This window comes from Gobius niger, assembly GCF_951799975.1.
Source record: "Gobius niger genome assembly, chromosome: 1".
NCBI lineage: Eukaryota > Metazoa > Chordata > Actinopteri > Gobiiformes > Gobiidae > Gobius > Gobius niger.
Genome location: NC_136852.1, coordinates 35,368,120 through 35,395,833, shown reverse-complemented (window position 1 = coordinate 35,395,833; position 27,714 = coordinate 35,368,120). Strand labels below are relative to the sequence as shown.

General features: G+C 41.7%; 1 protein-coding gene across 4 annotated transcripts in view; it reads right to left on the bottom strand.

The window, feature by feature from the left end:
* Positions 1-27,476, bottom strand: part of ogdha (oxoglutarate dehydrogenase a) — a 40,273-nt gene extending 12,797 nt beyond the window's left edge. Inside the window, exons 1-11 of one of the 4 annotated variants that reach the window (XM_079563497.1) lie at positions 27,358-27,476; positions 23,107-23,463; positions 18,858-19,040; positions 15,365-15,455; positions 7,742-7,786; positions 4,182-4,297; positions 1,596-1,750; positions 1,067-1,213; positions 898-988; positions 378-557; positions 182-310 (exon numbers count right to left, since the gene is read on the bottom strand). In XM_079563497.1, the coding sequence (XP_079419623.1) occupies positions 182-310; positions 378-557; positions 898-988; positions 1,067-1,213; positions 1,596-1,750; positions 4,182-4,297; positions 7,742-7,786; positions 15,365-15,455; positions 18,858-19,040; positions 23,107-23,346 (1,377 nt within the window). In that variant the 5' untranslated portion in view covers positions 23,347-23,463; positions 27,358-27,476. Of the gene's footprint in view, positions 1-181; positions 311-377; positions 558-897; positions 989-1,066; positions 1,214-1,595; positions 1,751-4,181; positions 4,298-7,741; positions 7,787-14,952; positions 15,056-15,364; positions 15,456-18,857; positions 19,041-23,106; positions 23,464-27,357 lie in introns of all 4 variants that reach the window. The other 3 variants (XM_079563494.1, XM_079563496.1, XM_079563495.1) reach the window with 3 other exon arrangements.
* Positions 27,477-27,714: the final 238 nt, after the last annotated feature.

The following is a 27,714-nucleotide window of genomic DNA, read 5'->3' as shown; positions in this document are numbered from 1 at the left end:
AGTAATAGACCTGACCTATGAGCCGCCTGCATTTATTCTCACTGTAGACACTAATTTATATTTTTGATACAAATGGCCCTCCATACAGTTCCCATTATCCTCAATGTAAACACAGAACAAGAAGAAGCTGTAGAGTCAGTAGTATCAGTAGTAGTATCAGTTTTCGTAGTCGGCCTCTGACCTGGTTGTTGACGACCACGTGCACAGTCCCGTGGGTGGAGTAGGATGGCAGGTCTGACAAATGGAAGGTTTCGTACACGATTCCCTGACCCGCGAACGCTGCATCTCCGTGGAGCAGGATGGACATCACCTGAACGCAAACCGCACGCTCAGAAAAACATTTATAAATAAATGACCTGTCAAGTCAAGCACAATACCCTCTTGCCGTCGTTATCCCCACAGTAGAACTGTTCGGCCTTGGTCTTTCCCTGAACCACGGGGTCCACGGCCTCCAGGTGCGAGGGGTTGGCCACTAGTGACAGAGTAATGTTCTTGTCGGTGACACGGTTTATGCGCCGATGGTACATGCCCAAGTGGTACTTCACGTCCCCGGAGCCCTGCAGCAACGGCACAAAGTTAACAGGACCCAGAGTCAGACAGAGATGACAGAGCAAACGGAGCAGTCAGACAGAGCAGAAGCTACATTTAAACCAGATTTATTTCCAAATTAAGTTTAGCTCATATAAAGTAAACATCCCTGGGGCCGTTATACCGTGTTTCAGTACCATCCCTAGAGAGGAACAGGGGAATTTTTTTTGGCGAAAACTAAAAAGAATTGTTTGGCTAATTGTTCACTAAAACTAAATGTCATTTTTGTTAAAAAACTAAACATATAAAAGTTAAATATGTCATTGAACAGTTAAAAAAATGCTGGAGAGGAAGGTCAGATGACCGTACCTCATCCGCTGCCTCCAGCTTCGAGTCGAACTGACAGAAGATCTGCTCCAGCTCTTTCCGGATGACATTGGCGAGAACGTTCAGGCGACCCCTGCAGGAGGAGAGAAGAACAACGTTACCACTGACTGCTCTAGTTTAAGGGTCTGACGGCGAGTGAGGGTGAGCGGACCTGTGCGGCATGCCCATGATGACGTTCTCCACGCCGTTCACTGACGACTTATCGATGATGGTTTTCAGAGCCGGGATCAGGGACTCGCAGCCCTCCAGACCGAATCGCTTCTCCGCAGACCACTTCTTCTGCAGGAACTCCTCGAACCTGCAGCAGGCAACAACAGTGAGGCACAGTACGGCCGCAGTAACAGAACGAGGCCTTCAAACGTCAGGCAGACCTTAAACTCTGAATGAACTCAGGGGATTAGGGAGGAAATAACTCCATATATGTTTGATATTTTAAATTCCCTTTAAATACCCTTCTTGGCCATTTCTCCATGAGCTTCATAAGGTCCTTGTCCCTGAAACAGTCTGAGGTCCAAACCATTTCTGTGATGACATCGTGAAGCTCACTGAGAAATTGTCCAAAGCAATTATTAATCAAAGTAAAAGAAGAATAGATTTAACCGTTTTCTGTTTCCAGTTAGTTAGTTCATAAATGAACCTAACTTTTGAGCGGTGCTGTAGGTTTTTGTAGCGTGCAGTACCTGGTGGAGCGGACCATCCGAGCGAGCAGCGTCCTCTTCTCCTCCAGAGTGAACTGCATCCCTCCCGGCGTCTCAAACTTCTGCCTGATCCACTGGCATTGCTCCAGGTCGTTGATGAACATGAACTCCACTCCGATGTGCTGACAGTACGCCATCTGCAGATCATCACACAAATCGTCCATTATATAGATTTTTATTTATTGGTTTTATACCAGGGGTATCAAATTCATTTGACAGGGGCACGTTTACTATGTAAACATAGTGTTGGTTGGGGGCCGAAACACACAAAATGTCTTTAGATAGACGAAATAAAGACTATTTTTTATTATTTTATATGCCTTGAATATGCCTTTGAATATACTGCACATTACCTAGATACATTTCTAAAAGCTTCCAGGGTTTTCATAAGGCTTGTATTTCTTGTGTATTTTAAAGTTAGAAATATCAAAAAGGCCAGAAACTCAATTTGTGTTTTTGTAATAAGCTAATTCATGTACATGTACTGTATGTAGTTTTATTCATTAATTAATGACTTGTTACGTTTCTGTAACAGTGGTTCCCTACTGCTGCTTTAGGTATAGCATTTGAATATTTCCTTCTTCACAAACTCATCAGTGCAACATACTGAACAGTGTCCTGTCTGTTCGTAACTAAACATTGTGCTCGATGTCGTGGCAAATGAGACAGCGTTTGAACTTGCAAGTTGCGATGTTTGCTTTGTAATGCACATGATCAGCTGAACAAAGAAAGTTTCCCTCCTCGCCTTCAGCCGCTCTCCTGTTACAGAAGCGTCAGCGCCCTCCGTCCTTTTTCCCTCTGTTCATTTCTTTGGTGAAAAAAAGTTTGAAGGGCGGAAAGCCCCTGTAAAAAGCCGTTTCAGCAACAATACAGCGCTGAGAAAGGGGCCGCGTCATCTGCTTATGAGAAATGTACTTCCAACGTCTTTGACACCATTTATCGGCAGGCCGGGAATGCAGAGGGAATAGAGTCTTTAGCGATAGGAAGAGTTTTAAGGCTGGTCATCTGACCTTCCTCTCAAGCGTTTTTTTTAACTGTCTTAGTTTAAACCAGCGCTCAGCGGAGACGAGTGCAGCTCACGATGTTTCCATCCACACGTCTGTGCGGTTTTTTTTGTCTTATAAGATTTCTAGATTCACATTGCAGTGTTCACGAGGCATAAGGGAGAAACCGTTACATTAACCGAAAATTCTCCGTCATTAACGGAATATTTTAAACTTTCACGGAAAATTTTCAAGGCCGTCCGTCATTTTGACGGATTGAAAATCAAGCCGAAATTAAAATAAAAACGCAGCTCTGCTGTTACTCAGAGCGGGCGGGGCTCGCACTCTAAAAGCAGCTTCACTGTTTGACACCGCGTCTCGTCTTGAATGACCTCTGACAAGGTAGCTAACTTTCTGGGCGCTAACGACAACAAGGGGGAGAAAACCACGATGCAAACGAGCCGTGCTTTAACTTGAACTACTTAAAGTCTCAGGACGAGCTCATCTATTTCTCTCCCTCTCTCTTTCCCTCCCGTATGTGTTTCTGAGTGCAGTGATGCAAACTGGGAAATATTGTCCCATTCACCCGATGTTTCTTAAACATTAACGTTAAAATCGAGAGAATGCAAACAATAAGCTTCACTTTATATTTGTATTACTGTAATATGAGCCTTGATATTGATGAGCATATGACGCTCTGAATAAGTCGTTCTGAGACTTTCACGCACAAGTTTCTGTAGAAAAATTTGTGTTCCACGATTGTTCAGATATTTCGTTCAACTCCATTTATCCAGCGATCTCACATTTTTCCTAACAAACACAATATGCAGGCTATATGTAGGCTAAATGACTTTAGAAAATGCATATAATGCAAGATGAATTCATGAAGGATAAAAATGCTCATGCTCATGGCGGATTTTTATAACCCTGCCCATCAAAATGGAGGATATTATCCCTAGCAAAACCACTGGTAAGGATCATGTCATTTTATGTGAGTTATTTATATTAATGTAACCTAAAGCCTGTCATGCTAAAGATACTTGATGAGAAAAATCCAGTGATTCTTGTTTAATGTTTTTCCAATACGGTTTATTAATAGATATACAGTAAATGATCTTCAAGAAAAATAAAGACTTTATTGATCTGACACTGGAGGAAAGAGACAATTAATTTTTTCAGTCACTGCCGATATCCAATATTAGCCATTATCAAGAGACTTCTTTTAAATACTCAAACCTCCAGTATCGCTATCGGAAGCAACAACATGAGCAGCTAAGCATTTTTTCCGCTGATCACCAATACAATTGAGCATGGGATGAGCGAGTAAAGCACCACAGGGGGGAAAAAAAAGAGTCAGTATTTGTCAATAGATAAGCGTGGGAAACATCGTAAAGGAAGAGTTTGGTCTGTTTTAACTTTGACATTAAAACTAAGATGCTGAGGAGAAAACTAGACACAAATCTCAACATAGGCGATTGCGTGACAAATCGACATTTTCACATGCAGAATCTCTACATCAGCTCTGAACATCTCCCCGCCTGTTCCCTAAAAAACGTTCTACTAAATAAAGTAAGAAAAACCTGACCTCCAGCCTCCGTATGATCTCCTTCAGTGGCAGCGCGGTCTCAGATCCTCCGATGAAGGTGGTTGTGGGCAAACGGAAAACCTTATCCAGGTCCGACTCGTCCAGGCCGTAGAAGCCTGCACGTACCAGCATGCACCGAGGCAGAGAGGGGAGTTTTCAGAGTGAGGGAGGAAAGAAGCAGACGAGGTTAAGCTTCACGAGTCACAGATTTCATGACACAAACTACAGTCTGTTCACATGCACTGAAAGGGCACGAGTTTCCAAATCAGTTCTAATAAACACAGTCATTTCTGCCCATGTGAACAAGGTCAGATGCAAATAAAAGGCTGTTTTCAGAGACCAGCTCCCAGGGAAACAATGACATTTTAAATGAGTTGTTTTCGATCGAAGTCGCTACCTAACATGAAAAAACTTTAGTATTTTTGATTTAGTGACTAAACTCATGTCATTGGTTGTTTAAAACTTTGAGGTTTAATTCAGTCTTAATTAAATCTATGCCCTTTCTCAGGGGCTCCCAAACGGAGTCTGGGGCACATGGGATTGGAGCTTTGACTGGTCAGAGGGTCATTCGTCATTATTCGGACTAACTATAGTAGTTTACTCAAAAGACTGATACTACTGAATGCTTAACTTGCTCAGGCTCGTCAGCTACAAAGTGCTAGTAGTGTGTTTAGTTTGATGTCAGTGAAAGAAGCCTTTTTAAACCTCAACCATATAATGAACAGTTTAAAAATCAGAGTTCACTCAAACATTGAACACATTCTCCACAGCAAAAGGTTCAGTAGGTTCCACAGAAACATGGAGCAAAGCGTGAAGTGAGTGAAAGGGAGGGGAGAGAGGGAGATGTTATCGATTTGGATCATGGCACACTTTTTGAAAAACGTTCCAAATCGGGGGAATGAGAGGAGAGAAGGAGAGAGGAGGAGACGGGAAACACTTTAAAACTCGACTGACCTAAACCTTCAGCCAATCAACACAGAGACAACTATAGTTCAGCCAATCAGAGCACAGATAACCGCAGCTCCACAGCCAATCAGCAGACAGCGTTCAACCCATAACCCTGCCGCAAACGTCACTGGGCACTGACCACGACGATCAACTCAGACTGTCACAAACTGCAACAGTCACAAACAGTCCATCAGCCGCTGAAGCACAAACCGAAGCCAGACGCAGACGTTCCTCTCCTCTCGGACACGCACAAACTGAAGATTGAATCTCAGCCTTTGAAGACTTCTTCTGTTCGTCCTTTGTCTTCTCTGGTTTCCCCTACACATCTAAAATGTTAAACTCCATTGGTACTTTCCCCAGAATAATGGATGGTCACTAAAAGCATTTTTTTTAACTGTATAATTTTAAAAGTATTAAATAATAATAAACTAAAGGAGGAGTAAGATGTTTAGCAGCCACTGGATGTGAATCCAAGCCACAAACAGCAAAAACTGAACGTGAGCTCAGAGTAGGGCATTAACGACAACTGATTTAAGGTCGACTTATTTGCAAAAATAGTCGCACACGAGAGACTAGTTGTGTGGTGATGTCATCCCATTAACAACGGAGAAATAACGCCTCATCTACAGTATAACGAGTACATCATATCCAAATGCATCATCCAATAAGGTAGGCACCTATAGCGGTACATTTCCAGTTCCTAGGTTTTAACTTCACTTTTAGTATTTAGTGCTTAGTGTTAACCTTGCACCTCCAGAAACATCGGAGGTCTGCGTTCTCTCTCCTACTCAGTTGGTCTTGTAACTCCACTCTTCTCCTGGCCTCCTCTGTACTCGTTTGTACTGTTAGGATCATCTTCATTTTAAATCTAGGATCTGAAGTAGACGAGCTTTTGGTCCTGGAGTGTTAGATCGTAGTTAATTCCATGTGAGTGAGTCCGTGTGAGAGAAAAGTGAAAAGTGGAGTGCGCGATGGGCCGTGGTGCGTGGTGACCGTGGAGAGACAGTTCTAGCATCAGCTCGCTCATATATCGGCTGAATATGTCCATATGAGATGCATGTAAAACTAGGCAGAGAGAGATTAACACACGACTAGTCGACTAGTGCTGCAGTAGTCTTAATGCCCTAGCTCAGAGACCCTTTTATACACTCATTCTAATCTAAAGTCCCATCTCCAAAGGTCTGTACATTCATTAAGGATTTAGAACCAGGCTTTGACAGATACCTTAACAGCTGAAAACATCTGGGTTGGTCATAATCTGGGATGTTTGAGGCTAATGGTAACAGCCATGGGAAAAACAGGCTAATGCTAACCGACTCTGCAACTTTCCTGAAGTAGCAGACTTGTGAACTGTCTGCAGACGTTTGGAAACGCTGCTTCTTTTTATTTCTGCGGGTGAAGGTAAGACTTCGACAGTGGCATCGATGGTAGGGCAAAAATATAAATGCTGAAAACATTATTTTCTGACTAAAATCAGATTGTGAACATTTAAAACACTTTCGTCTCGAAGCAGGAGAGGAACGATCGGAGCCAACATCAAACTCCGGTTCAAACGCAGACCCAGACTTAAACCAAGCTTTGAATAAACAGTTTACCACGTCGAATAAGGCCTCTGAACTCTGACTCTGCAACAGACCACAGCAGCGTTAGCTCCGCTCACGCCTCTGACACTACGGCTCCTTCAATACAGGATGGAGCAGCTAAGGCTAAAGCTAATGAGACTTACACAGCTTAGGAAGCAGCTGAAGTCAACAGGAAGCACTCAACAGACAAAGTGTCTGAGTGTTTCGTGGATCTGAGCGCTTAAAGATTTTTCACTGGAAAACACTAAATAGATGTATTAAATCTGTGACCAACAGTTTGACAGTGTTGTGCGTTAAAAGGTGCATCATGGAACTTTTTATGCAAAAAACAAATGCATAATAGCACAGTGCCTATTTCGATCATGACATCCTCTAGAACGGTCCAAGATCAACAGTTTTTCAAGTTTTCTGGATGGAATGTATGCGTAACCATGACAACAGGCCATCAGCAGTGAAAACCTACCAGAAACCCTAAAAATAATTGATCCTGGATCATCATAGAGGCCTCTGTAATGGAAAAAAAAAGGGGGCTATGCTAACCACTCATAACAGCGCTGGGTCAGATTAAAATTACATAAAAAGTCCCATTATGAACACTTTTAAAATCTTTTCTTCTATCCATCCATTTTTGGTGCTGACTTGCCAAGTCAAATAACCTGCCAAAAGAATAACCTTGATCCACTGGCAAATTAACTCAGGGTAGGTCACACAATAGGTAGGTCATTTTAACTAAATTAATAATTGCTTGTGCGGTCAGTAATCATTGAGAAATAATCAATTCAAGATGGCGGCCATAACTTCCCATATACAGTTACTTTGTTTAGTTGAAATTCTGTTAAAATAGCGAACAGAATTAATGACAAACCCCACCATTTTTGTGGCGTCCCTGTGTGAAGGGACTATCCCCCAAATATTACAAAGAAAATGTAAGATAACATGTGTTCCTGTCGTTTTCCAGCGAAACATCCCTTTTGCATTGGGCCTATTTGTCTAAAAGTAGCGTTCTGTTCTAGAGCGTAGAGTCCCTACCTCCAATCGTCAGAACTCTCAGCCTCTCCTTGAACACTGACACGTCTGGTCCAGCGGGGGGCAGTGGAGAGACACCCACACCGTTAGAATACACACAACAGACCTGCACAATCACCAGAGTAAGACCGGCAGAGCACGCGGCCAAACGTAGTCGAACTTGAGTCGAGCAGCAAACTGCAAAACGTCTGAAAACTGCGAAACATCCTGAGCGACAGTCAAAGGTTATGATTGGGTTACAGCACAAACAATGACCCCTTGATTCTACAGCAGGTTAAAGGGACTAGATGGAAGTTGGCATTTTGATACCTGCTACTGCCACCTCAGGTCTTATACATATCTGCAGTTTCTACATTAAAGGGACTATACATAAGTTTAACCACAAATAAATATATACAAATTAAACATGTCTTCCTCATTCACGCTCCAGCAATGGCCTGGTAAGTAGAATGAGCCCTGGCCTTTTCACTGCGATTGCCTCTACTGTGGTATGCAAAAGTTTGGGCCCCCCTTTAACTTTGACATTTTGCCATACTATGGACCATAAATATATTTAACAGAAATGTTTGTATTTTTTAAAGAAAACCATAAGAAGTCCCGTTTCTGCTTGACAGAAGCCACCATGTGGCCTCCATGTGGCTTCTGGTAAAACGAAAACAGGACATCTTATGGTTTTCTTTCAAAAATGGCTTGTTCAAGCCATTCTGCCATAAGGCCAGGTTTGTGCAGTGTACGACTAATAGTTGTTCTGTGGACAGTTTCCCTCACCTGTCCTTGTTCGGTCAGTAAGTTGAGGAGGACGGCCGGGTCATGGTAGGTTTGCAGTGATGCCAGACTCTTTCCATTCCAGGATGGTGTATTGAACTATACTTTGAGAGATGTTCAAAGCTTTGGAAATCTTTTTATAACCTAACCCAGCTTTATACTTCTCAATGTGTTGTTGGACTTCATGATGCTTCTGCTCCACAATAGTCTCTAACAGACCTCTGAGACCATCACACAGCAGCTGTATTTGAACTGACATTAGATTACACACAGGTAGACTCTATTTAGTCATGAGGTCAACATGTGATTATTCAGAAATCATCAGGAAACTTCTGAGGCAATTGGTTGCACTAAAAGGAAAGGGGGCCTATACTTTTCAGTTTTTTATTTATTAAAAAAATGTTAAATCATGTACAAATTTAATTTCACTTCATGATTGTGTGTAACTTGGTGTGTGTTCTTCACATACAATTTCAATTAAATATATTTATGTTTATGGTCCATAGTATAACAAAATGTCGAAAAGTTAAAGGGGGCCCAAACTTTTGCATACCACTGTATATGCCTGTAAATTCACTTGAATAGAGAGTGCCTCGGGGCGAACAAGCAAACGTCATGCACGTTCATACTCAGGTGTAGCGTTAGCTACATCGTCTCCATACTGAAACCGCCAAGGAGCGAGAGGTAACTTTGGAAGGATGGATTGATTTAGTGGAGAAGAAGAGGAGAGAGGCTTTAAGCACCGGCGAAACTCCAGCCCAGACCCCGACTGGCGACAAAAAGGGGCGAAAGTTGAGCCTGATCGGCGTAGGCAAAGAACCAGAGTAAACATCGGAAAATGTTGAGAGAATCACTGGGTATGACAAAAGATCCGCAGTTGGCGTCATTTTTGCTTGAGAGTTAAGAAATTAGTACTCAATACGTGGGAAAAAGTGATGATTTCAAAACAGCAGTGTCCGTGCATGTTTTATACAAACTTCCCTGAAAAAAGCCATAAAATAAATCATATTTTGAAGTTACCCAACTAATTGATCTAATAGTTTTATACATACAGACAAGTTGTGTTGGTAGCAGACTAGTACTGTCAGTAATAAGAGTAACTGCGCTGTACCTACAAAATATTTGAGTAATAACGGTAACGTTGCTGTATTTACAACGGCAAAAATATTGTTGCTAATGTTAGCTTTTCTTGCCCGCAAAATAAGCATGAAGCCCAACGCACACCAGAACGACACTTCAGAGGCTTCTCAAACCGTGTGGGGCTTTAAACACGTTTTTACATTTATCATAAATAAAATACACGTATGTCCGTGTTGTAAGAGAGAGCAAACGTGGCTCTGTTTTGCAGGCTCATAATGAGTTGGCGACAGACTAGTGAAACGACCACAAAAAGTCAACACTGGACTTGTGGCGTTTATAAGCATAGCCCAGGGAATTGAAGAGACAATTTTGCTTCCCTGGTAGCATTTCTACATGTGGAATTATTTTATTGATACAATTAGGCCTAGGTTTATGCATACAAAGTATACCACAGTATTTTTTTCCTCCTTCAAATGTCATTTGTTTATCTGTATTATTTGGCTTCTTCACCCGATTCACTTTGCCATGCATTTGGCTTAAGTATCACATCTTGGAAAATACACACTCAAAATATCTGACAAAACGAAACATTTCTTACCTCAGTTGAAGTCATGCCTGCAAATCTGCACAATACATTGACTAGGGCGTGAATGTAATTTCTGGTGCTTGTTCCCCCTGCACGCCTCATGCACGAGCGTATCATTGAGGCTGCAGTTACACGTTTGGCCTGATGGGGCAAATGTGAGTACAAAACTGACAAACTCCACATAGCCCCGTTTTAGTACTTCGGACCTGAACTCACACCTTTTTTAGTGACAGTGCTGATTGTTAGAGGCTGTTGTGGTGAATTGGTCTGGGCTCATTCTACACATTAGGACGTTGCTGAAGCATGTAAGGGGTAGAAAATACATAATTTTAACAGTTTTAAACTATATAGTAGTAAATTGAATGTAAAGCTGCAGGGGTCTGCAACTTTCATTATCAAAAGAGCCATTTTGCCCCTGCTTTCGCCAAAGAAAAGAAGTTTTAAGCCCCAAAATATAATACGGGTCACAAACTAAAAGTAAAAAGAAAAAAGTAAAAGAATTTTTTGTTAAAGTTGTCCTGTTACAACAAGTGCAGTCTGTGCATGTGTAGGCCTAAATTAAACAGTGAAATATGCAAGCCAATTTGTGTCTGTCTTATATTTGTATAATAATACCAGAGGTGGGTAGTACTCAGTTATATTTACTCAAGTAAATGTACTTTGGTAACTATTTGAAGTAACTGTACTTTTTTAAATCAGGTGCTAAATGATGTCTTCATTGGACCTCAGCACTGGGTCTGCTGCTAATATTTCTAACTGTGCTTATGGTGCTGGAGATTCTCAAGCCACTTTATGCCTAAATCTTCATCTGTAAAAATAACCCAGCAATTGAAAAGTAAATGCAAAAAATACAAAATACACAATGTTCATATGCAGTGAAATTTAGCAACAGCAAAAACAAGCAAAATGCTGCAAGTTGCTCTAATCTATAAAACACACCTACACCTATCGGTTTTAGAAAATGTATCGGTGCATCCCAATATTTCATGTTTTGTTTCTCATAATTTAAGTCGCCACTAAAACATGAATCAAACGTTTATGCCAAGTTATTCACAGAACTAACATTTTCTCCAGGTTCCTGTTTACTCCTATTTGAGTACAATACTAATTTTCATGTTGTTTTTTTGAAGAGTCCCAGGTTGCCTATCTGCACCAGACACTGACTGGTTTTCTGATTCCCTATTAAAGCCGAACTGAACATTTCTGAGTGTCATTTTAGACAGCCTGACGCCTCATTTACACCGGATACGTTACGTCCACGGTCCGCTTTACGTACGTCTACCATAAGAATAGGAATTACATAAACTAATGTGGTTGTTTACACCTGTCCGTCAGGTGTCCGTCCCGTCTACAGCTCTACGGCAAGAACACACATCGATTCCACTTTTGACGGACACCGGAGCGTCATCAAAGGCTTTTTCTACTGCTCAGTAGTTTGTTTATCCTGCATAATGAGCAATGTGCTCCACAAAAGGGCAAAACACCGGATAATGGCCTAGTTTTGACAGTGATGTCAAGGCGGAACTGCTTCTCCGTGTTTCGGTGGGACAATAAACAGTGTAACACCACTTCAGAACAATATAACATCTCCTGGAAAAGGTTTAGCCCGCAATCCGCGTCTCTTCAGAAGTTATTTAGCCGAAATAAGCTAGCTAGCTATAGCGGGGTCTCCACCGTGACTGTGTCGAGACCCACTGCATGGCCCGCTTTTCTTTTTCTCTTACACGGACTCGCTATGATCTGAAACTCCGGGGACTGAGGGCACGTTTGCTTCAGACGTCAGATATGAGGATGGGGATGATCTGAGGAGAACAGAGACAAGGAGAGGAGGACAGAGGATAACAGAGAAGCAGAAGACTGAGGGGGAAAGAAGAGGACCTGAGCGGATGATGAGAGAGGAGGAGGACACAGACAGACCAACTGCAGCTCCGTGATGTTTCTTGAGGCGCAGATAAACCCGTTAACTCAAAGCATTGCCTAAAAAAATGAAGTTATAATCTAGGAAATGTATATAAGCTCCCATACTGCATGTTAAACTCGTAAAATAAACAAAATAACAACGGACCGTGGACAAAACGTACTCTGTGTAAATGAGGCGTAAGACATCTGTGAGGGGGGTGGAGAGGTGCTCACTATTACAGATTGATAGATTTGTGAACAATATTTGAGAGAAATGAATCTGTTGTGTTTATAGAAAAAGTTTCATGTTTTTTAATTCAGGGCAAACTTTGTGACACTCTGAAATAAAAGGAAAAAAGCCACCACAAAAGAGATTCATGGGAGTTTTCCACTAGTTCTGACTTGGAGCTCATCGACTTGGCTTACGCATTTTCACTGTGCTAATAAACTGTGTTGTAAAAAAGCTCCGTGAGTCGAGCTGAGTAAGACTTGCTTTGCTAATGGAAAACTCTGTATTTGATTTTCAGGTTCCCATCATTTGACAGTGTTAAAAATCAGAAAAATAAAGTTAAATAAAGTCAGAGACCCCACAGCTACAGTTGTCAGTCTGGTCTTACCTTTACCAACCTTCCATAGTTGGTTAGAATAATACGTAGCTCTGCCTGTAACCCAAACACAACTCTAAAACACCTGCTTTTCATTCCAGACTTCACAAGCCCAGCGTCTGAATACAAATAATGTTATAGAAAGTGTGAGTTTGTGGACGGCCTTAAACCATGCAGCTTCAGCCTCGCACCCAAAACCATGAACCGGGAAAACACCAGAGCTAAAGTTTTAAGCTCAGAACTGTTTCAATAACATTCAGAGCTGGAACAAAGCCACAGTCCAAGGCCAAACTACTGTCTGTGTGTGCTCTGAAACAGACAATTTCACCAACAACTGCAGAGGAAATAGTCAGGGTTTAGTAGAAGGAAGAGGCTTGTGATTAGTGCCAGGATTCATTCAAAAGGGTTCTCTTATTTGATTCCAAAAAAAGTTAAAATTCAGTGTTTCAGCTTTAAAAACATTTGGTGCTGTGGTTCTCAAACTGTGGTAGGGCCCTGTATTACAGCTACACTTCAAATAAATATTTCATTTTAGTCAACATTACTGTTTTATATTTCTAGCCTGGCCAGAAAAACTATGCACTTTTCCAATGCTTTCCAAAGACGTGCCTCGGGCCTGGCATGAGCTCAGTGAGTGCTAGTGGTTATGATTGACAGGCGGATTAACCAATCAGAGAAAGAAGGTCCTGCTTTTGAAAAGATTAGGAGTAGCAGACAGATTAGACGAGTCCTTGTTTGGTCATAGCTTGGTCTGGTTTAAAGGCTGTTTACCTGGCAATAGTCTCCAGGAAAACGCAGCAGTCACATCCTCTTTTGATCCGCTTTCACATGATAATGAAGTGTCAACGAAAACCAGCTTAGAACAATGAAACTGCTGTGCACGTCTTCGTGCAGCACAATGTTTATTTCGTCGACTAAAATATTTAGTCTTAATTTTAGTCAAAGTGATATTTTTGACGACTAAAATTGGACTAAAACTAAATTAAAAGTTTCTCATGAGACTAAAACTACGACTAAAATGTCCAGATATTTTAGTCGACTAAAATAAGACTAAATAAAAATGAAAAGGAGAGACTAAAATCATCCAAACTTCTATTGAGCGTCTGAAAGAGCCTCAGATCATGTAAATTCTCTGCCAAAGGATCAGCTCTGAGCTTTGTTCATGTGGAGCAGCTCCATGAAGCAGAGGAACAACATTAAATATGATTATAATCAATATTATCAATGCAAAGTCCACTCAATTCGTCTTAAATTTAGTTAGACTAAAATTGAAGATATTTTTTTTGACTAAAACTAGACTAAAATCGAATTACATTTTCGTCAAAAGACTAAGACTAAAACTAAATTAAAATATGTTGTCAAAATTAACACTGGTGCAGCAGACGTCGCTGTGTGCCTATCATTATTTTAGTTAGGCATAACAACTATTAACTTCAGCCTAAACTATTTCCATCATACTATGCATTGAATAATGGAAATGTTTGTTTTGTTTTTAAAAGAAAGTAATGACTAAATAAACTACTACTAAAGTGATATCTTTGTGACTTAAATTAGATTAAAACTAAATTAAAAGCAGTTGACACTAAAACTGACCAAAATCTCGCAAAAACTCAAATCAAAAGTAAAAGAAGGGACTAAAAACATGTTTGAAAGAGCCTCATATCATTTACATTCACTGCCAAAGGAACTGGTCTGTGCTTTGTCTGTGTGGAGGAATGTGAAGCAGAAGAACGTGATAAAATGTGTTTAAACACATCATTTAAATGTTAAGTTTACTAAATTAGTAGAACAGGGTAGCTCGAGCTTTGGCCTCGTAAAATGTGACACTTTTTAAAATACCTTTTCATGCCATCACGGTGAACGTTAATGCCACTATTACTGGTCAAAAAGTACAATTTGTTCTCATTAAATAAATAAAAAGATTAATGATAGGCTAATGAGGATGAAATTAGCGGCTAGTGAAAATAATGTTAATGTAAGCAAAAACATGTAGTTGGACAGTTTGACAAATTTATTGCATATATATTCATTTACATAAAAATGTGTCAAAATCCACATTGCTCAGCCCTGATTTGGCCCTAGTTTTAGTCCTGGTAAAGGCTAAACTGAAACCAGGACCGGAGCTGCAGAGTTTAAGAACCACTTAACACTTCCACGTCTTTAAAGCCCCAGTCCTTCTACAAATGCGTCATAACTGATCTGAGATCAGTCGCAGGAGCAGAGTTAGCTTTAGAGAGGTTTAAGGTGGAAAGAAGAATGATTTAAGGCGGAATGATTACCCAGCTTGTCGGAGGAGGTGATAATGTCAGTGGGGACACAAGAGTCCAGATCCGCGTCCATGATGCCCAACGGGTCCAGCTGAGCTACATGATGCCCCCGGATCTACATGGCAGGGGGCACAAAACACAGCCACCCACCGGAGAGAGACAGGGGGGAGAGAGATAGGGGAGAAGGAGAAAGAGAGAGAGGGGGGAGAGAGGGAGTAGGGAAAGAGAGAAGGGAGACCCCAAAGAGAGAGCAGATGAAAGCAGAGATGAAGGAGCAGCAGTGAATAGAAATGAAGGCAGGGGGGAGGAGCCAGCATGAGAGTGATTGACAGATGGAGATGATTGACCGGCGGGGAATGGGGGAGGTGGTGGGTGGTGCAGCACAGTTAGCGTCAGAATCACAGCGACGGCGTCTGGAGCTCACCCACGTCCTGGAAGCTCCGCACGGGCGTCTCGTCAAAGTTCACGCAGCTGATGCCCAGAGGGTCGAGCTGTGCCGAGTGATGCCCCACGACCTGTGCTCGACGCCACAGTCAAAGGCATGCACAGGGGAAATAAACACGAGACATGGACAATGCAGAGAGACGAGGCAGCAGCTCACAGGAGGAAACAGTATAACAGTACAAAACTGGACACACCACCTTAAAATGAATAGATGAATAGGTTCAATAACCTGAAAAACCTGTAAATCAAAGCCACAAGCAGCATCTTCAAGGCTGGATTGTTAAAGGTGGCTCCCACAAGATGCAACAACTAAACGACTAACTAAATTTAAAATTCAGGAAGGACGTACAGAAAATTCCTAAAATCTTTTAGACTGATTTTAAAATAGATCATCACAAACGAGTAAAAAACAAATGAACCAATCAACTAATTTTGCTTTCGTTTTTACCAGCACATAAACAAACGCCGCTGCACACGGTTCTTTTTGGACTCATCCTTATTCATGATAACTGCATAACGTTGCCAAAAGAAAAAAATGCTGCACATTGGATTATTGAATCTGCTGCTGGCTTCATATGTTTGTACTGGATTTAACTCAAGGCTGTTTCTTCATTCTTTACCGGTGAGTGGTCGTTTGGCACAAATACACTACAACTCATGGGGCGTGGCAGCGTTTTAACATTGTTACTTTTAACCTACTGTGCAGTAGGGTTGGGCGATATGGACCTAAACATGTATCACAATATTTGTCAGAATGTATAACAATATGACGATATGATATAATTAAATGAACTTATTTTTGATTTATTTTTATTTAACCAGGAAAGTCCCACTGAGACAAAAATAAATAGATTTAAAAAAATAAAACTTTTTCAAGGGAGTCCTGGCCAAGAGGCAGCAAAGGAGTCACAATTACAAAGTAAATTACAAATCTCAAAGTAAAATTACTCACACATTATGAAAAACCGTTACAATTATAAGAGTCGTTTCAAGGGCTCTCAATCTGGATTTAAAAGTATGGAATAAATTCAGTTATTATCCGGCTCTTCACAACGAAAGTAGAAGCTCCGTTGATTTGAATGGGATTTCCCAACGTTCTACCGGTCATTATTTTCTGATAAAGGACCTCTGAGAAAAATAATGACGCTGCCAATGGCAACGGAGTTGGTGCTTTCATATCACTCCGCGCGTACGTAGTAGCGACACTATCTGTCCCGTCACTGCGAGAGAAGTTGGGGGAATCGCTCGTGAAGTTAGCGTGAGTCTGACTTTCAACTTACCCAGAGATTCACCACATTCCTCCAACTGCACCTTCAGCTAAGTAGCTAGGCTAGCTACTAGCCTTTCTGCTTCTAGCCTAGGAAAACGTTGCCGAGCAACGCGCAAACTTTTGGGAACTATTTGTCGCGGAAGTCATTAAATAACCTTTCGACCATCATAAAAGTGTACGAAGTTTATGTTGTGTGTGTTTAGTTGGCAAATGGCCGTATAATAAGCGGGATAATGTATAGAACGCTGGTCATTATCGGGAAAATAAGCACCGACAGGGCGAACCGGACCCCGACGCAAAGCTTTTTTTTTTGCTCCATGTAGAAGGAGCAGAGTGAACAAAAGCCCCTTTTCCCAGAGCGGTGAGTAAGTCAAAAAACAAAGCTGTGTTGCACATGTCAACTACTTATAACTGCATTGTGAAGAAACTTCACTTATTGCTACAATATTAATGTTCTACTACTGGTAATGTTGGATGGGCGGCATCAATTCAGGGAGAGGGGCGGAGTTAACTGAATCCAAGGGTCTTGTGTTGGTAAAACACTTAAATTTCTCACAAAAATGAGTATTACATAGTGGTAGAGGTAGAAATGCCTATGGTTTACTTCTGAATGGCTAAAATAGCACAATAGAGTCCCTTTAATTGTAAGCCTTTTATAGCGTACCCATCGATCACATGGCTTCTTGTCAATGAAAAAACACACTGGCGACTATACTACGCCCGAGAAGACGCAATCTTATATGCATGCGAGCCGTACGTAAACATAGTCGATTGCCACACAATATGGCTGCTGGAAATGGAAACCCCCCTAATGAAATTTTCCACAGGCCAATGTTGCATCTCGTGGAAGACAGCTGTCGATCCAGCCATGATGAGCCTCATGGTTTGTGTTGAAATGTCTGTTTAAAGTAGAAAAGGAAAAGTGTGGTGGCCAGTCTTTGTTCATTTTTGTAGAGGAGGTTGTAACTCAAATATAGCCCACAAACCACTCGAGGAGCTCCAGTATGCCGTTCAAACAATATTTATTTTAAGTGGTTGACCACAAATTGGGTTTTCTTTCATTTAGTTTGGTTACTCAACAGTGTCTCCTCTCCTCCCCAACTACTGACACATACAAACTGCCCACAGGTGAGCTGATAAGGCTGCCTGATTAGGAGGGAGGGTCAGAAGTCACACAAACACAAAAAAAACATACTTCATTCCAAACAAATAAACTGGCAACAAAAAGAAACAGGACTGTAGTTGATTGTGTATTTGAATGTGAATGAAGAGATCTGCCACTGACTGACTGAAATGTAAAGCTTTTTAATGCCATTTTAATACTTAATTACTATATTTGTAATGCCACAAATGCAAAACTACTCAGACATATTTCATTTCGTAACATTTGTAAATAAAAAAAAGCCTAAATGTTCATCATTATGCCGTATTTAAAGTCTCTGAAAAAAATGGCAATGCTTTCTAATTCTTCGAAGCTGCTTTATAATAAAATGTGCTCTATAAACCCTATTACTCTTAAGTAAAAAAGGAAAAGAAAAGAAAAAAAGCAGCACAGTGTAGGCCATGTGCTTGTTAAGTGACAAGTTTCAGTTTCGCTTTTATGGATTCAGCTTTCAGTATAAGGCGGATTATGACCAAGATGGGATCCTACACATTTGTCTTGCTGCACTGGATCAATTTACCGCAGCCTGGTCATCAGCAGGACTCGGGAGAAACCTTTTCAAAGCCACGCAGATTTCATGTGTTTTTGGAGGATGTAACTTTGCATGTCTGGAGTGGCTACAGCCTTCAGTTTAGCGGTAAGCGATGATGTCACCCATGCGCCCTGTTTGGATGTGCGCACAGGCATGACATCTGCCATAGAGACTGAAGGTTGCACCGTCACTTTCATACGGTACATATCGTCAGATTATGGTGCATTGTTACAACCCTATTCAAAAATATATTTGACAGTGTGTGGCATGTTTCTTCAAAAATTGTGATATCGTAGGTTATGCATATTGTGAGCCATGTATCACACTGAATTGTTCGGTTTCTAGAGGATCCCACGTCTTCTGGACCAATACAGGAAGTCACTGTCCAGACTGTGGAGCTACTGTACCTCGATTCCAAAATCATACAGAGTCAATTAAATGTCTCTATAACAAAATGTGTTTACAAGGCTGTCCTATGCGATGTGCTAATTTACGGTTTGTTTCCGTACCTGGTAGGCCCTGATGAGCGACTGCACGGCCAGATGGTCCTCCACCAGTTTCTCCACGTTGGGCTGAGCCGACATGGCGGAGCTGAGCGGCGAGAGCAGAGCCGGGCTCAGGCCCAGAGGAGACTGGTACGCGGCACCAGGGGGCGCTCCGGCGTTCGCATTACGGAAAAACACGTCCCACGACTGGAACAGGGGAAGAAGGTATGAAAATGAGACAAGACACCAAATAATGATTTAGAACAGGGGTGGCCAACCAGTCAGAGACCAAGAGCCGAAATTTTCAACCTTGATCCTGTGAAGAGCCACAAAGGCACCGACCATTAGCGAGATTCCGGGGCGGTAGTTTATTGTGATTAAATAGAATGTGACAGTTTTATTTAATCACAATAAACTATAACTTTATGCCTTTTTCTTTCTTTTTTTTAATAATTGTGTTAGATTGAATGGTTTTACTCCTCAACAAGATTGAAATACATGTATATTAAATGACATTTTGTGCTTTCAGCTCTGACTGAGACAGAATTAGATTATTATTATTTTTATTTTATTTTTTAATGCTGGGGTGTGTTTGTATGTGGGGCCCTGCCCACTGAGCCCCCTTCTCTGATTCGCCCCTGGCCTGTGCGCTCTGTGCCTGCAGCTTCGTCCTGACTGGACTGTGCAGAGAACGCACTCTAGGCTGCATAAAGTTCATGAACTTTAACCAGGAGCCTCTGGACGACCGAGAGTCTGTTTTAAGTTGCATCTGTTACAGTTACTGTCACATGTGAAAGAAAAGTCATGACTTTGCGTATTTCCGCGTTACGATGTCGCGCTTCGCATCATATGCTACATAAGAGCTCCGCTTTTTTCCATTTCCTAATTTTGATCTTTTTCTGTGAATATGAGGCCAAATTACATCAAATAAAGAGTAGCTGATCAGAAATCTGAAAAGCACAGAAGTTAATCCTAGTGCCACGATCTGCCTGCCTGTTGTTCAACCTACATCCCGCTTTGAGTGAGGCTGCACGGGCACCTTTTACACGCCGTCTCGAAAAGGAGAGAGATACAGACTCTCATTCATGTAGAGATGGAAACAGGGTCTGTAGCACGATTTTTGGTCAAAGACTGTTACAGTTTATGGGAAATATTTACCAATTATTTTGCAAAGAGCCGCATTGTATTAAACATCTCCAATCATGCAAAGAGCCGCACTCTGATTGGCCAAGAGCCGCATGCGGCTCGAGAGCCGCGGGTTGGCCACCCCTGATTTAGAACTACATATGAATGAGCTGAGGTTTCCTCTATGAAGGGAGAGGAGGCATTTTTGACATTTTTTATGATTCACCAAGTTTGTGTTTGTGGAGCCTTCAGTTTAGCGGTTAGTTATGATGACACACATGTCAAAAATGTAAAAAAAAGAAAGTGAATTATACAACAATTACAAAGAAAAAAAACAGACAAGAGAGACATTACAAAAAGCAGACAACAGATCTCAAGTGACATTGAACCAGAAAACTTAGAATTTAGGCTGTATTGGTAGGCGTACTGGGCGGAAGTGTGCATGTGTGCGGCTGTGCGCGCGTGTGTGTGTGCGTGCGTGTATTAAAAACAAATGAGGATATAAACATTTTTCTTTTGTAAGGCGCATTGAGTTGCCTTGTGTACGAAATGCGCGGTATAAATAAAGTTGCCTTGCCTAAGGTTGCGCCTTCTGAATATTGTCCCGTTCACCCACTGTTTCTTAAACATTATGTTAAAATTGAGCAAATGAAAATAACAAGCTCCGATTTACATTTGTATTAGTGTGATCAGAGTCTTGGTATTGAGGAGTTGACGCTCTGAATAAGTCGTTCTCCTCTCAGACTTTACGCACGAGTTTTAACACATTTCTGTTGCAAAATTTGTGTTCCGTGACTCTGTTCAGATCATGTTTAGTTTAGATCCATTTATCCTGCAATCTCACATTTTCCTAGCATACATAGCAATATGCAGCTTACATATAGGCTATGTAAATGTCTTTAAAAAATGCTTATAATGAGAAATGGACGATATCATCGTTCATCACGATGGTTCACTGTAAACATCATCAACGGCCAATTAAAGGAACATCGCCCAACCCTAGGAAACATAATAATAATTTGTTATCATTGTCATCATCATCAACATCATCATCCACAGCAATGTTGCAACTACTAATATCATCCACACTGTCAATATACTGTATCTAATAATAATGGTAATAATATAATGATAATAACAATAACCATATCAATACTGTTTGACACGAGCCGCCTCTGAGGCATTCCGTATACAAAAGTTAAAAGTCCTTGATTGTAACATCTGGACAGCCAACCCGTTTCGACACATACGCGCGTCTTTGTCAAACTTCACAAACTCTTGCCTTGACAAACTACTTTGGCGTGACTGAGCTCACGCACAAAGACCAGACAGGTACGCCTCAACTCGTCTAAGCTATGGTAAGAACATATCTCGGTATGGAAAAACGGTGGCCTGTTCCTTTAAACAGGGATTTAAAACAGTTTGTCCAGTAAATCCAGAAGGCAGACCATCCCAAAGCTGGGGGTCTGCAGCTGCAGAAGCTCTGTCTAGATATTGTATGTGTCTGAGGGACATCCTGGAAGAGCGCAGTGCCCTGCAGGAGATATGAAGACATGCCCCCAGACACTAGGGATGTTCCGATCCAACATTCAGAATCGGTATCGGTAGCAGAACCAAGCATTTGGCCTATCAGACCAATCACAGACCGAGAGGCGGGAGTTCATCATACCAAGAGATGGAAGCCGTCAGCGCACTCTTACACAACATTAAAGATGGCGTGCACAGCTAATGAAACACTGTTTTCTTCTGCTCTATCGTCTGTTTTAAATTAGACACAGCGTTCCATTGGCAGACATTAAAGTTTAATGAAAAGGCTTCCTGCAGCTTGCTCGTCTGTCAATCCCGCATATCGGGAAATCGCTGAGATCACGCTCACACCAGACTACATGTCTTTGAAAAGCATGTCGTTTGGCAGGCCAGGCAATGAAAACAGTATTGCTTCTCTTTTTTCTGTAAAAAGTTATGTTATCTCTGAAACTCAAGTATCAAAGTAATATTGAAAGATAATACAAGATTAGGCGTTCATGTGCAATTTTCTATTCAACAAGTGGCAATTACGAGACCACATGAAGGCACCATGAGCAGAGAACAGACAGAAGAACTTTTAAACATTGTTCTCAAGCTCTGACTCAAATGTCCCCCAGTCTAAAAATAACCAGTCACATGACCCACGTCCCAAAGTCTGAGACAGACTGTACTTTCTGCAGAAACAGCCCTTTCACAATTAAAAGGCCGTTACATGACCATGTGCTACTGATTTTATGAAGTCTGATCTAGAGTCCTGCATCATGTTCATTGTGTGTCATTCGAGTTTATGCAGCTGTTTCTAAGTCCGGGTTCTGTGCCCAAGTGCATAAGAGCAGGTTTGTGTGCAAGTTTAGGCGTAGGATCAGACGGGGCAGAGGCTGTGTGCTCATGGGTCGTGTGTGACAGGTGTGTAGCGTGTTTGTTGCGACAGGTGTGTGTTGCGTAATCCCGTGACTTCCCTGTTATTAGCCGCTGCAGAAGGACACGGCTCTGGCCTCAGGGACGCTCTCACTGTGGCCCTACATTCAGAATAAAGTCTCAAAGGCCTCTCTACGTGACACTAGATCTAGAGACTACATCGACTTATTGTTCAATAAATAACAGATAAATAACACTTTTTTGGGCTCAGTATTGATCATCACTTCATTTATTTGCATTTTTTTAATGCAATACTTTATTTTATACCAAATGTAAGTTGTGTCTCATTGTACTTTATATTTATTGTGGGATATAAGTCCTTTTCAAACAAAGCTTTACTGTCATTTTTCAGCTTTAGTTTCTGTGGCATTATACGTTCTTCAAAATAATACTGTTTATCACGATTTCCTGACTCAATATATCTAACTGTAGTTTTGTTTCATCGTGACAGGCCTAACCGGATCGTTTAGGCGGGGTACCACAAGTGCGTTTAGGAGAAACCTGTGGGGCTTCGCTCGGGCCGGTTAATGCAGATTGAAACCTTATAATAATAAATGTTTAAAGATTTAAAAAAACAACATCAAATGAAACTACAGTGGGAGGAAAAAGTTAGTACACCGTTTGGAATTTGGAATCGGCCATCTGCCATGCCAACCCCTTCATATCGGTATCAGTACAGTAGTAGTAGTAGTCGCAGTAATACCTTGTGGACGCTCTTTGGATCCTCCAACCAGGCGAAGTACATTTCCTCCACATAGTTTGAGCTGGTGCCGTTGAGAAAAGGCTCTGAGGCCACCGGCGCAGAGTAGCACCTGATTGGCTGAAACGTCCTTGTTCCGCCCGGACACTGGGCTGTGATTGGCCGCTGGGGGCCGGCAGTCTGAGCGGTCTGTGCCGCCGTGAGCGGCCGCAGACGCGCTGCACAAGTCCTTAAGCGGTGCATAGTCCCGGTCCACAGACCCAAACCACAGAGTCCGGGTTAGTCCACACAGGAAGTGACACGTCCAACTGCAAGTATCCAACAGGAAGTGAGAGTCCACTGAAGTCCACTGTCCTCGATCTGTGGATACAGAAGAATGTCACCAAGTAGAACAACATGAAAGAAACATTTTTTAACCAGAGTAATCTTGTTTTTGTTTGACTGATGTTTGTGTAAATCACTGCTTTTTATTCACACTTTTCACTGCTTCAAGTTTAATCGTGGTTTTGTGCCAAGTGTCCTGATTGAGATGCCATTTTGAACACAAACTACTTCACCACAACATTCTTCAAAAATGTGATTTTCTTCTTGAGTCTAGTTTTGAAAACACTGATGTGGATGTGTAGTTTTTACACAAGTGACATCCAGTCTGTAAATGTAAAAATCATTTAATTTGATATATTTAATGACATTCAAGAACAACCTTTCTGCACGTTTTCACACCAAACAGTGGCCCCTAATCTTCATATTCACCTTATTCCGGCCCGCCCACTTTTGCGTTGTCTCGGCACTTCCGGTCGAGCGCGAAGCCCGTTCATTTTAAACGGAGAACGAGGGAAATTATTCTCTGCTCAAACCTGATGTTTAGTCGATTGATTTGTGTAAAATGGCCAATGTTCATTTGCACCAACATGTCAACACTGCAGCGTTTCTCTGCGCGGCCGATAAACGGCTTTGTTTTCGTGTAGTGACTGATTTTATGTGGACTTCTCCAGCCCCATGTTAACACATAGGAGAAAAGGGGCGGGCGCAATTCATGGCGGCGCCCACACAAACTTCCGGAATAAGGTGAATATATATTTCAGTTCTCATGAAAACATGAATTCAGGGATCTCTGCTTCTGCTGTGAGTGAAGTAATGTTGATTAACAATAACCTTAAGGAGAGTTTCAGCACAAATTTCACTGTGTGAACAGTTTGTGGTGCATTCACCAATGAAAAGCATTTCTGTTCTGGAGACTTCTTGATGGAGGTCGTTGTAGGTCAGTGAGAGGTCAGATAACGCGGATAAACTGTTTTAAGTAACAATGTTGTTGAAGTTTAGAAAATCTCAGCTGAAACAGGAACCAAAGACACAACGTTGTCTTTGGTGACAGTAACTTAACCACAGAACATGCACTACAAACTCAGGGACAGCTATTGTGAAATGGAAATGTGATTTTAGAGCCTACTTTCACACATTTTCTCCAGAGAAACACTTAACCCACTCATCATCAACATGAGTGTGCAACAACAGAACCACACCCAATAGATTAACAGGTTTAAACTAGATTTAGTTGTTTGTTTTGGCAAAAGGATGAGCCCGAGGACAAAACATTTTCCACCTTACATGTTTAATTATTTGTGAAGTACTTTTGTTTTCATCAAAGACATGTTGTATTCTTCCTGTTGTGTCTCAGTGTACTATCATTTTGTCTCATCTCATAACAGCTTTAAAAGATATAACATAAATCCATCTACACTCATTTTCAAAAGGGTTTTACCACTGCTTATCTATTTGGATCATTAAAGATAAACTCACCCTCAAATCCACTTTTTTTTGCTGATAAACGGTATAAATGAGTGTCCAATAGTGTTGTCCACATATCCTGGTCATAATTTTGGCACTTACGTGCAAATTAGTTGAAAGATCAACTTTCTGCCTAAAACCGTCAGTGAGTCGACATCTGCAGGCGACCTGTATTTACTAGGGCTGTGCAATTCATCGAAATTCAATTACGATTTTGATTATTACACTAAACGATTACAAAATTAGCATAATCGAGAAAAAAAATTGCCAAGCAGACTTGCATTATTTCATGGTGCTGGGATTATTTTCCCTTCGCATTTCACGTGCCCTGGCTCATGCTTTTGCCTGACATAAAAACAAACAGCGCTGTGTGATGATGTCATCAGGCCGCGCTGCTCAGTTTACTTGCGCAGGTGTGAGGGCTGGCCAGCAGGGGGCAGGTGTGAAACAGAGACCGCTCTTTAATCGAGGCAAACTTGAAATCATTTGTACTTTTATGACTGTTCAGAAAACAGAAAATATTCAGCATAGTTTTTTTCATTAATAAATAAAACACTTTTTTTAAAGGCAACAAATAATCGTTTGAATAATCGTGATTTCAATTATGACATAAATAATCGTGATTATTATTTTTTCAATAATCGAGCAGCCCAAGAATGTACTACATCTGAATTTTGAATTTGGCCCCACCATTTGCGCAGGCGTGAAGCCTGACGTGTCAGCGGTGAAGCCTGACGTGTCAGCGGTGAAGCCTGACAGCCTAGTTATAGCATTTAGGTCGATTTTTTTAGCATAGCTTTTTGTATTAGAGATAATGTGTTAATAGCGTTGTTGTTGTTGAATATTGTAGTTTTAGTAGTTGCTTTTATTGTTCGATTAGATAGCTGAATTTAGCCCAGGAATGTTGTTAGCATTACTTTTTAGTATTCTCCATGCTCGGACTTTGTTTACGAGGAGCGCTGCAGGTGCAGCGTCGAGGTCAGAAGCCTCAAGCCTGTCAATCACAGACCCAGGCCCCTCCCACCCCTCACCCCTCCCGCGTGCCCCTTAGTCCTCCAGGCAACGCTCCTTTCTGTTGAGTTTTTCAAATCTGAGGCTCTGAGGCTGAGGCTCTGGAAGAGGGTTTAGTGACTCTTTAAATTAAATATATTTGAATCCATTACTTATTATTATTTATAGGAGTTCACTATTTTATGCAATAGTTTCTAATGTCAAGTTTCTAAACATGGACGAAGTCAAACAAGCTTGAGTTAATGTTATATAATGGACTATATCCACGGGCAAAACTTAAGCCCAGGAGCCACTTGCTGCCCTTTTAGCTTTTTATTCTGACCCTAAAGCATTTCAGTCTGAGAATAACCTCTACAAAACTAACACCAATCTTCAATGCATTGGGTAAAAATTATGACCGGCACAACTGTTCTTTTCAACTTCTCACTGATATACAAAAGGTAAAGTTATAGAAGCTCTGCTTGTTGCTAGGAACTAGTAAACATTGTGCATAGACCAACATGAGCAGAAAACAATAATATAGAGCTGAGGAAGAATAACTCTAACATATCATAAGTACATTTAAACACTGTAGTTCAAATAAATGCCTTTATGTAAAAAAATAACTGCTGCACTTCATCATCAACATAACGGAATAATCCCGAGATCTGTAACTATTCTAGACGAATTGCAGGCTATAACTGGGACTATAACAGGTCTCAAAGGTTGGGGTTTTATCCAAAGTTTACCTCATACAATTGTACGCACAGTAAAGCAGCTCCAACTCTTCTGCTCTGGAGTCTATTCTTGGCCCTGTACCAGCTCTACTTCTCGTGTTTTGACCTTCCACAACATTCCCCCTGCGCTGCCCCGCTAATCCCCACCCCCCGCGCCTTCTGATTGGCTGCGCGCAGAAATCCCGCCGCGCCATTGGTCACACGCGTCGTCGATCACCATGTCCTTTCCAGCCACACCAGTCATGAGTTCCCGAAAATTACACCTCACACATTAAACAAAACACGGAATTCAAACCCTTTAAACTCCCCAAACCACACATTTACCCCTCATGTCACGGGTTATGAATGTGTACAAAAAACGCGGCCGGGACTAGTTATGTAATTAGCCGGTTTGCTTGCAGAGGATAGAACTAGTTTCTATTATACAAATGCTATTAGCAGTCTAGCTTCAAGGCTTGAGCCGCAGGCGTGTTAATAACATATAAGACGTAAGGTAGCTACATACGCAATTACGGAAAATATATGTTGTTTGCCTTTGTTGTAATCTCCTCGTAAATGCGTCAAAACATTCAAACTCCGGATAAAGTTAGCAGTGGCGCGGTTTAGCTTAGCATGCTAACCCAAACATTCCTCAACACTGGCCTGAAACCCTCGCGCTGGCGGTCGGATTTAAACGCCCTAAGGCGGACAGCGGTGAGAGCCCCCCCGGAGTGTAGAGCTCCGGGGCCAGCGGACTGACCTGGAGAAGGCGGGTTGCGGTGCTCCGTGAGGCCGGTTCCCCCGATGCCCTTCGCGGCTCCCGGTGAAAGGTGCAGCGGCAGTAGGATGAGGCACGGGCAGTGACGCGCTGTGACGCCAACACAAAGAGTGACAGCGGATGAGGGTTGCCAGAGTCTCAGAACCATTATATCGTGCAACGCTTTCCAAACTATCGTATTTCAGCACAAACTATCGTAGGCAAGGCAAGGCAACTTTATTTATATCGCGCATTTCGTACACAAGGCAACCCTACACTGAATATGCCAATATGCGCAAAATATGGCACATACATTGGGCTAGGAAAGCCCTTCTCTGTCCTCCCGACTACCAGCAATGC